Source organism: Dermacentor variabilis, chromosome 2, assembly GCF_050947875.1.
Source record: "Dermacentor variabilis isolate Ectoservices chromosome 2, ASM5094787v1, whole genome shotgun sequence".
Taxonomy (NCBI): domain Eukaryota; kingdom Metazoa; phylum Arthropoda; class Arachnida; order Ixodida; family Ixodidae; genus Dermacentor; species Dermacentor variabilis.
In genome coordinates, this window is record NC_134569.1 from 123,552,044 (window position 1) to 123,562,797 (window position 10,754).

Sequence of the window (10,754 nt, forward strand, 5' to 3'; positions counted from 1 at the left end):
TGTTTAGTGAAGAGCGGCTCATATTTTGAATGCATAAGCATTTCTCTGCCTACCCAACGAGGGCACCCGTCCAACCATCCGTCACGTTAGGACAAATTAATGTATAAGGCAAAATTATTCGAAAGGAAAATATGTGAATCCCGCGCACTGTGGGAATCGATGTAAGCGATGCTTTGTATGCTGTTCTCTTTTATTGACGATAATTAGCGGTGGTGTTGGCGGCCAATGTGCAATTTCTTCATTGTTTAGTCCAATACAAAAGTGGTGAGTTGCTATTATGTGTTACCTTGTGTCTGCCCGTCTGTACCGTTTGTCTACGTAGTCCACGCAACACAAAGGGAGACGTGTTTAATTTCTTGAGACTGTTGTGCGTCATTTGTTCATAATCCCTGAGAGGCTTGAGCCTATCATTGCCTCACATGACACATCGCATCGTGGTAGAAGTGTGCAGAAGAGCATTTTCTCGACAACGGCTAGTGAGCAAGGAGACTGCTATTGCGCGTTTGGCGGGCTGGAAAACGTGCGTTCGGACGTTCGACATACGGAGGTGGCAGCGCTGAGTGCTTCACCACCACGGCTACGGGCAGAGACGCCAGCTCCAAGCGCTCTCTTCAGGCTACAGGGACAGTTTTAATGTTTACACTGTCATAGCCCAGCACCCAACCTCCACAGCCCAGCACCTGCATTTTTGTCGCGTAGCAAAGCAAGAACAGCAAGCGCCATATGCACAAACTGGAAACGCTGCCGCGGCGGCGCCGGACTAATCAGCGCTGACACCATAACTCCTTTACAGATTCAACGCACCACCTCACATTTATTGTGGCCCCAAAGTGTCCTATGTTTCATTATTGGTGCCATTCCGCTTCCCTTTCATTTTCAGGTTATCTTGGCGGGTGCTTGAGTAAGCCTTTACTTAGTTTATGTATACGCTGCGATATTTATATTACTCGACTATGGGTATGGCTTGTTGTTGAATCAGCCCCACGTACTCTTCTACTCATCTCTTCATTAAACACGCTAACGTTAAATCTTATATTTGTCATCGCGTGGCCACGTATATTGGCTAGTGTCTGTAAAGCTCTTGCATTGTCCGCCAGTAGAACTGTGTCGTTGCATACATCAGTGCGGCGACCTTCTGTTGCAGAATTTGTTCATTATACGTGTATGATAAATGAAATACTAATTCAGTGTTTTCCAGTTGTCTTTCTATGCTCTTAACATAGCAACAATTGTGAGCAACAATCTGTCTCCATTGTGAGCAACAATGGAGACAGAAGGCACCCTTGCTTCAGTCCTTGGTTGATTTCCGCCACTTCATTACAATTTCGGCCTTCCTATATAATTTTTACTCTGTTGTCTCTATATACCACTCCGAAATTGTTATCTATGCCTTCGTGATTGAGAATATCCCACAACAACTCCCTGTTTACGTTGTTGTACGCTCCATTAATATCTATAAAGGTTATCCATAAATGTCTATTCTGAGCTCTCTGATATATCTATGCACTCAAAACAAAAATATTATATTTTAAGTCTCCGCCTGTACTTCCCCCATGAAATCATTTGTTTCCGCCCATATCGACAGTTCTAATTTTATGGCTTGCATTGCCATCCTACAGGGTGCTTTATAGCTGCGTTAATTTATTAAAATTAAAAAAAAACTATATATATAAATCACGGTAGCATTACATTTACCATTCAAGTGTACGGATTGGCAGCCTCTAGATACAGTGGGATTTCCGCACTTACGTGCGTAATTAGCGCAATTACGGTAATTCGCTTTGTAATTGTCAACCATAGGTGGCTACAGCAAATGAGCACTTTGGGGCCCGTCCTTTACACTGCCTATCCCAACGATTAAATTTTGAATAGCGATGTTCATGTGGGAGTTGCGCGAACAATTAGTTCCCCTTGGAAGGCTCCTTGAAATCGCAACTGGCTGATAAAAGGGCGCCTTTGTCGTTGATGTTCCCACCCCCACATCTTTCGTCACGTCTCCGACATCACCGCCGGTCCGGCTCCGCGAACAGCTTACGTTATCTTCTTGCTGCCTGCGGCGCTGGCACAGAATTACAACGCCTGTGGGCGACGAAATTTATTTCGTCATTCCGTTGGGCCCCGCGCTGGCGAAGTAGCACCAACCCCGCTCTTTGGGCTTTTAGATACTGCAGGCACAGCGCCATATCCGTCTGTAGAATCGACTAAGAACGACACAGATCAAAGTGGTTTCACTGGTTGACCGCAGGCTCTCAGCTCATGAAAAAATTGACATGGTGATTGCTTACTTGACTATGAACTGAAACGCTCGTCTAGCGGCGCAATACCAATACGCCTGTCATCCAGGCCAGCGCGTCCATGTGCACAAATCGTCTATGCGCTTCTTCAACATTTTGCTGCAACTGGATCGCTAATGACATGGGAGACACAGAAAGAATATGTGATAAGCAGTCAGTTCGAAGAAGCCATACTCGGAATATTTTGTTGCAAAGTCCGAAGCAAGCACGCGAGAAGCTGCCGAGTCTTGAGTAACAAACATCAAAACAGTGTGGAGAGCCCCCATGAAACATCGATTATACCTTTTTCATGTGAGCCGGCGCCAAGAACTAAGAGACACGGACATCTGAGACGCCTGGACTTTTGCAATATGGGAATATGAGATATGGGAAGAATGTTCGGTTATAGTATCTGGGGATATGGGAAGAATGTTGTTGACGCCACTGAACCCGCCACTGTGGAAGACCTGGAAGCAAGGATAATTGCAGCATGTACTCCAATTCAACCTGCAATGCTCAAGCGAGCCTTTGATTCCATAAAACACAGGTTGATGATTTGTTTTGCCATAAATCGCCACCATTTTGAACAGTTCCTTTAAAAGTGCATGTAATGGAATAACACTTCGTGCACGTGTGTGTGTGTGCGTGTGTGTGTTTCTGTGTGTGTGCGTGTGTGTGTGTGCGTGTGCGTGTGTGCGTGTGCGTGTGTGTGCGTGTGTGTGTGTGTGTGCGTGTGTGTGCGCGCGTGTGTGTGTGTGTGTGTGTGTGTGTGTGTGTGTGTGTGTGTGTGTGTGTGTGTGTGTGTGTGTGTGTGTGTGTGTGTGTGTGTGTGTGTGTGTGTGTGTGTGTGTGTGTGTGTGTGTGTGTGTGTGTGTGAGAGAGAGAGTACGTATACGTGTGCTAGAAAGTAGCTTGCTGAGCAGTGCTTCCAGGAATAAAGCTGTGTGGAGTGCACTCAATTCCGGATACATTGAGCAGGTTGTCTTTGCAGCGCTTGTAGTAATCCTTTCATTTTTTCCTCTTCACTCGGTGAGTTATGCTCCACGAGGCATTCATTTGAGGCAACACCAACCGTTTGTGCGCAGCCGCGAGTAAGAGCGGGCTCTAGAAGAAAATGTGGGGGCTTTTGCTTCTTGAATATATGACTCTGCCTAGGCACAGCGGAGGAGGTTTCCTAGCGTGTGTCGTAGGCGTTTGTCCCCTAGACATGCCCGCATTGCGGAGTGCTGTCGAATTTGTTTACGCTCCGCCACTGGCTGTCCGCACGATGAGGCCGTGGGCATGGACGCCCCATTTGGTGATCGCTGTGCCTGAAGGGGCTGAAGCAGCTGAGGTTATAATAAAGCAGGTGGCGCAGGATCTCCAGGGCACCCAAGGAGTTCCGTTTTTCTCGCACCAGCTGACTCTGCTGAGGTGTGTTCCGTTTATTTGGACCTTAAAAATTCACGTAGCTCTGACATAAACGACCTGCAGATACGTCCTATTAAATATGTCATTTATGAAACCGCCCCTATTTTGGTGTGTATTTAGAACTTGTGTATTTCCTGTGGTACTTTATCTGACAGTATGAAAACTGACAGAGTAACCCCCCTTTTTAAGAAAAGTGACAAACAGAATGTCAAAACACTATCGCCCAATAACGATCCTTCCAATTTTCTCAAAGGGCTTGGAGAAAATTATCCAATATCAGTTATCGTCATTTTGTAGAAGATACCAACTTATAACTGAAGGCAAGTATGCACTTCAGAAGCACAAATCCACAGAACTGGCACTCTTAGATTAGAAAGAGTACATATTAAGAAACTTTGAAAACAGGTTATTAACAATCGGTATATTTGTTAATTACACGCAGAATTTTTACTACATCAATCACAATATTCTCCTGAGTAAGCTAGAATAGTATGGGGTGGGGCATCCGACTCGCATTATTCCCTCCTATCTCAATAACGCACATCAATTTGTCTCAATAAATGAATTCCAATCTCAACCCAAACAATTAATTTCAGGTGTAGAACAAGGAAGTATTCTCGGGCCGCTACTTTTCCACATATATGTCAATGATATAATATATATTTACCAACAAGCAAAATTTGTAATGTATGCCGATGACACAAGTATTTTCTTATCGTCTCATAGCTGCACAGAATTACTGAGAATGGCAAATGAACTTCTTTATAGGCTTTCTATTTGGTCAAATAAGAATTATCTACAGGGTAATTGCAACAAGACAAAAGCAGTAATTTTTTGAACTGCAGGTAAAGAAATCCCACAGCATCACAAAATAAAGTTGGAGTCTATGAATATTGAGGTTGTGAACACAATTATGTCATCTTCGGCTGGTCGTTTCTGAGCGCTCTGGAGCGCTCTCGCGAACAGCGTTGTCTTCGGCTGGTTGAAAGAGGGCGCGCGCCCTGCGTTCGACTTTTTCTTCTCGATTGCTCTCCTCCATCTTCGAGCGCTCTGAGGAGCTCCCAGCCCTGTGGTCGGAGCAGTCGTCGAGATACAAATGTCATCGCAGCGCCGCGTCGCTGCTGTTGGCGACGGCCCACCGTAACCTAGCTAGGCCACTGCATGCTGGCGTCTGGACGAACGCTCGTCCCACCAGCGCGTCCGGCGATTTTCACGAGAGCGCCGGGAGCTTTGAATAGACGAATCATCGGACGTTGGCAGTAGTCACGAGGATTCGCATCTGCTATTTCCTCCTCCGAGAGCGAGTCGCACGTTCGGCGTGCGCGCTTGTACTGTACCTCTGAGCTCGGGGAACGCCGGATCTGCCCGACTCTGCTTCGGGGGATGGAGGCCCAGCATAGCCCAGCACCCGACCTCCACAGCCCAGCACCTGCATTTTCGTCGCGGAGCAAAGCAAGAACAGCAAGTGCCATATGCACAAACTGGAAACGTTGCTGCGGTGGCGCCGGACTAATCAGCGCTGACACCATACCTCCTTTACAGATTCAACGCACCACCTCATATTTATTGTGGCCCCAAAGTGCCCTATGTTTCATTATTGGTGCCATTGGTTGGTTGGTTGGTTACAAACTTTATTTCTATTTACAAGAGAGCCGCGAGCTGAGCCCTAAGGGCCCAGCCCTTACAAAGTCTAGGGGGCGGTCCCTAGTCCGGGACCCCCGTGGCTTCTGCAGCGGCTTTGGCTCGGGCCACCAGGGCACGTTGTTCCTGGAGGGTTGAGCAGCCGAGCAGGGTGGCCTCCCAGTCCTCTCGGGTAGGGTGGGGGTTTGGGGGGAAAGCAGGGTTAGAGGGGCATGCCCACACCATGTGGTATGTGTCCGCAAACACCTCCCCACAGTGCGGGCACTCGCCCGAAAATGCCGGGTTGAAGTGTTTCAGCACCGCCGGGCACAGTACGGTATTTGTGTAGAGACGGAGAAGCCAGCGCTCCTCCGTCTTATTGAGGCCTTTGCAAGGGGGGAAGTATCGGCCGTGATTAAGCTGATACAGCTGTACGATTTCTTTAAAGGTGATTGCCGGTTTGAATTCAGGGACCTCGTCGACGGGTGATAGAGGCGACGCCCGGAAATGAAGCGCGCGGGCTGTAGCGTCGGCTACTTCGTTCCCCTCTATTCCCTGATGAGCTGGGGCCCAAATAATGGAGCGCCGGGGTTGGAATCCCTGGTTCTCACATTTCTTAAGGATTTGGAAGGCCCGATATGGAATTTGGCCTTGTTCTATATTGCGGCAAGCACCCCTCGAATCAGTGATGATGACCCGAGACGCTGGATCTGCGGCAGCAAGTGCGATGGCCACCTCCTCCGCGTAAGTAATATTGGGGGCCCGGAAAGTGAGACCATTAACGGGTGTGTTTTGATGGACGACTGCCGCCGTAAACCAACCCCCGTGGTGAGGGCCGGCAGCGTCCGCATAGAATACTCCCGGGCGATCTCCATATGTTCTGGTGATCCTTGTAGCGCGCGCTTGGCGGCGGCCCTCGTGAGTATCTCGTGTCACGTTGTAAGGGAGAGGGTTCACCTTTAAGGTGAGACGCCATGCGTCTGGCAGTGAGACTCTGGGTTCCGTGTGGGTTATATATCGGATGTGCAAGCGGGACAAGAGGCGGCTTCCCGCTGGTGTTTTGCACAACCGCAAGAATTGATTGTTAAGATGAGCCTCGCGTAGTTCCCCAAAACTATTCGTCATCCCCAATTCGAGGAGACGTTTGTTGGACGTAGTTAAGGGAAGATCGAGGGCTCTCTTATAGATTTTGCGTAAAATCACCTCAAGAGCGTTTTCATCGCATTTGCGTAGGTGGAGATAGGGCGCCGAGTAGAGTATTCGGCTGGTTACGAATGCGTTCGCTAGCCGCAAAGCGTCTTTGCATCGCAAGCCCCCCTTTTTATTGGACACCCTGCGGATCATACGACCCACTTGGTCCCCCACCTTACGGAGCTTTTGAAGAGTGGTGTCAATTTTGCGGTTCCTATGTATGTAAAGGCCCAAAACTCGGATCTCGTCGCGTTCCGGGATGGGGCCTGTACATAGGGATAGGTTGAGTTTAGTGGTGCACTTCGGGTTGGGTCGTAAGTGCACAAATTCCGATTTGGTCGGGGAGCATTCCAGGCCGCATCGGCGGGCATATTCGTCCACAATAGCCGCCGCATGCTGCAGGTTGGCCTCGATTGCTCCAACCGATCCGTGAGTAGCCCACAATGTGATGTCATCGGCGTACAGAGCATGCTGCACGCCTGGGACCTCACCCAGTAGGGCTGGGAGCTTCATCATGGCCAGATTGAAAAGGAGTGGTGAGAGTACCGCTCCCTGCGGGGTACCTCGCGTACCGAGCTGGTACGGGCCATGTTCCGTGTCTTGTATCCGGATAAAGGTTTGGCGGTCTGTGAGGAATTGCTTAATGTAGTTGAAGGTGTTAAATCCACAGTCTACCTGGGATAAGTGGGTTAGGATGATTTCGTGCGTGACGTTATCGAAGGCACCCTTTAGGTCTAGCGCAAGGACGACCTTACCGTCACTAGGGTGTTCGACTGGCTCGAGAATCTCCGTATGAAGTTGTAGTAAGACATCCTGCGCGGACCTGTGTGGGCGGAAGCCGTACATGGTGTCTGCAAAGATGTGTTGGGTCTCTAGATGGGTGGACAATCTATCCCGTACCATAGACTCCATCAGCTTTCCCACACAAGAGGTGAGGGAGATGGGCCGGAGATTGTCTGTGTTTATGGCTTTTCCTGGTTTAGGGATGAAGGTGACCAACGCCGTTTTCCAGTCAATGGGAAGAGGGGTGTCACCTTGCCAGATTGCATTAAAGTAAGTGAGGAGCTGCTCATAGGCTGGGTCGGGGAGGTTGGCTAGAAGCTTTACCGTTACCTTATCCCTGCCCGGAGCTGTTCCTCGTTTCATTTTGGCAAGTGCCGCTTTGAGGTCATGAAGCTGGAACGGTCGATCCAGCTCAGCGTTCTCAGAGCCTGCATATGAGTACGCGTGACCTCGGGCATCCTGGTGTGTGGAGAGATATTTCTCTCTGAGGGAGATAGCCAGTGCGGCTGTGTCTCCGTTAAAGTTGTGGATCGCTCGCTGGAGGTGTTTATGGGTTTCTGTCCGGGTTTTCGTAGGATCAATTAGGGCGCGGAAAAGACGCCATGTACTCCGGTTCGACATTTGTCGAGCGGCCGTATTGCATCGGTCTACCCAGTTGGAGTCGGCGAGCTGGGCCGCGTACTCTGCCGCCTCCTGGGTGAGTTCGGCGATGCGAATTTTGAGTTTACGGTTGTGTTTTTGCCGGCGCCATCGGCGGACAAGGCTGTGCCGGGCCTCCCAGAGGTGAAGGAGGTGGTTGTCCACCGCCGGATTTGCCTCGGAGAGCTGAACGTGCTGTTCAGTGTCTGTGAGTTGCGTGATTAGCTGTTGTGACCAGGTGGTGTACCCCTGTTCCACTATAGGTTGTGGGTTGTTGTAGTTGGAACGAAATTTTGGCCAGTCTGGAAGGGTTGCCTTGTGGTGAGGACGAGTGAGGGGTGAAGTGCGAATTGTGGTCGTGAGAATGCAGTGGTCGCTACCGAGGGTTTCCTCGGTATTGTGCCAATCTGCGTATCTTATGTTTTTAGTAAATGTTAGGTCCGGGCAGGTATCCCGAGTCACGGAGTTCCCAATCCGAGTGGGTTTGGCAGGGTCCGTGTGAAGAGTGAGGCCCAACGTAGACGCAAGCTCCGCCAGCTTGCGTCCGCGTTTCTCTTCGCGGTGGTAGCCCCATAATCGACTGGGGGCGTTGAAGTCCCCAACAATTATGAGGGGTTCCCTATTTGCCACTCTTAGTGCCCTGCTGAAGAGATCAGCAAAAGTGACGTTTGGTAGTTTTGGTGAGCTATACACATTTAGAATGTGAAGCGGGGGATTGTGTTTTTGAAGCGGAAGAATGGTGACCATCGCATACGAAAAAGCTACATTACAGTCCAGGTCCACCGGAGAGGCCGTATAATTTTTATGGACACAGATACAGCTCTGTGCGTCCTGCTGATAGCTTATATAGTTCGTGAAAGTGACGCCCTCTCCCGGCTCTTGGAGGGCTACTACAGCAGGAAGTTGAGGGAGGGTTGTAATGAAGAGTCTAAGGTCAGCTCGCTTGGTGCGCGCCTTGAAGCCTCGACAATTCCACTGCAGAATTTCAGCAGTATTCGAGTTGCGTTGTGACACTCGGAGGGATTTAGGGTGTCCCGCCATATTGAGTACTGGAATTGAAAATGGTCAGGTGCGGGGCCTGTTCTGAGCCGGGGGCCCCGATAGACAGTATAACCGACGGAATCGGTTCTGCCTGAGGAAGATCCTCCTCCTCGTGCGGAATTTTGGTTCTGCTCTCCTTAATATTTTGACCGACAAGGCGCTTGACTGTGCCTCTCCGTCGGGTAGCAGGAGTAGATTTTGAGGTATGTGCCGCTATAAGGCATGGGATTTTGCTGAGCGCTGCGTCGAGAGCGGCTGTGAATTGCTTTTCGAATGCCTGAAGTCTAGCGTTCATTTGCGCCTCAAACGCGTTGAACCTCGCCTCTATCACCGAGTGTCCGTGGTCAGGGGACGCGGGAGGGGAGGTATCGCTATCCATCTCCTCTACTGACAGAGGGACGGGCGGTGGGGGAGATTTCTGACGCTCTTCTGCAAGAGCTAGCCGTTTTTGTAGGTTAGCTATTTGCTCTTTAAGAGCAATGATTTCGATTTGCTCCGGCGTGCGGGGGGAATGGGGAGAGGAAAAGGGAGGACGTGAGGGGGCCACCCCACCCTCGCTGCTCACCTTTGTTCCCTGTTTGACCGCGTTGACCCAGGCTCTTTGCATCTCCGGTCTCGCTCCGGTGGCTTGTTTCCCTGCCTGCTGCTGTGGCAGGAGGGGCGCGTCCTTCTTTCCCTGGTCAATAGGACCGGCCGGGGGCGCCCTTTGTTTTGGGTGGTCAGAGTCGTCTCTCTGGTGCACGGGTTGCTTTGGTCGCCGTTTCCCACGCTTACGACGGCCGCGCTTGGGATTGGGACGGTGACCCTTTTCCGAGCGCTGGTGTTGCAGTGGGCGATATTTAGCAGTGCAGGATCGAGTCCCCGTGGCATGGGCTCCTCCACACAAGGTACACCGAGGGATGCATTCGTGCGGTTCGCGTTCTCCGTCTATGAGATGGGCCGCAGTTCCACACAGCCCGCACTTGTCCGGCCTGGGGCCGGGACAGACGTCAGTACGGTGGCCGACCATGCCACACTGGGAGCAGGCAGGGATCGTGCGCCGATACGGGCGGACTTGTATAAGTGTAGCCTCGTAGTGAATGTAGCGTGGTTTGTTCTTGCCAGCAAAAGTTACTCTTGCCTTATTTGATGCTCCGAATTTCCGGACCTCCAGGATTTCTCCGGAGCGCCACTGGAGACTGGAACACAAGATTTCATCGGTATCCTCGGGCCGCTACTTTTCAACATATATGTCAATGATATAATATATATTTACCAACAAGCAAAATTTGTAATGTATGCCGATGACACAAGTATTTTCTTATCGTCTCATAGCTGCACAGAATTACTGAGAATGGCAAATGAACTTCTTTATAGGCTTTCTATTTGGTCAAATAAGAATTATCTACAGGGTAATTGCAACAAGACAAAAGCAGTAATTTTTTGAACTGCAGGTAAAGAAATCCCACAGCATCACAAAATAAAGTTGGAGTCTATGAATATTGAGGTTGTGAACACAATTATGTCATCTTCGGCTGGTCGTTTCTGAGCGCTCTGGAGCGCTCTCGCGAACAGCGTTGTCTTCGGCTGGTTGAAAGAGGGCGCGCGCCCTGCGTTCGACTTTTTCTTCTCGATTGCTCTCCTCCATCTTCGAGCGCTCTGAGGAGCTCCCAGCCCTGTGGTCGGAGCAGTCGTCGAGATACAAATGTCATCGCAGCGCCGCGTCGCTGCTGTTGGCGACGGCCCACCGTAACCTAGCTAGGCCACTGCATGCTGGCGTCTGGACGAACGCTCGTCCCACCAGCGCGTCCGGCGATT

The 10,754-nt window shown here is 50.3% G+C and overlaps 1 protein-coding gene across 1 annotated transcript; it reads right to left on the reverse strand.

The window, feature by feature from the left end:
* Positions 1 to 5,299: 5,299 nt before the first annotated feature.
* Positions 5,300 to 9,966, reverse strand: LOC142570434 (uncharacterized). Its single transcript, XM_075678819.1, has 2 exons — positions 9,523 to 9,966; positions 5,300 to 5,489 (listed from the first exon to the last, which is right to left on the reverse strand). The coding sequence occupies exons 1-2, from the start codon at positions 9,964 to 9,966 to the stop codon at positions 5,388 to 5,390; spliced, it is 546 nt and encodes a 181-aa protein (XP_075534934.1). The 3' UTR covers positions 5,300 to 5,387.
* Between the last annotated feature and the right edge of the window lie 788 nt (positions 9,967 to 10,754).

Bases quoted from the DNA above. Each gene is read 5' to 3' on its own strand.
- LOC142570434 (XM_075678819.1), bottom strand. From the start codon at position 9,966: ATGGTCGGCCACCGTACTGACGTCTGTCCCGGCCCCAGGCCGGACAAG. The intron at 5,490-9,522 runs GTGAGCAGCGAG...CCTACCCGAGAG, and splicing joins CGGTCAAACAGGGAACAAAG to GACTGGGAGGCCACCCTGCT.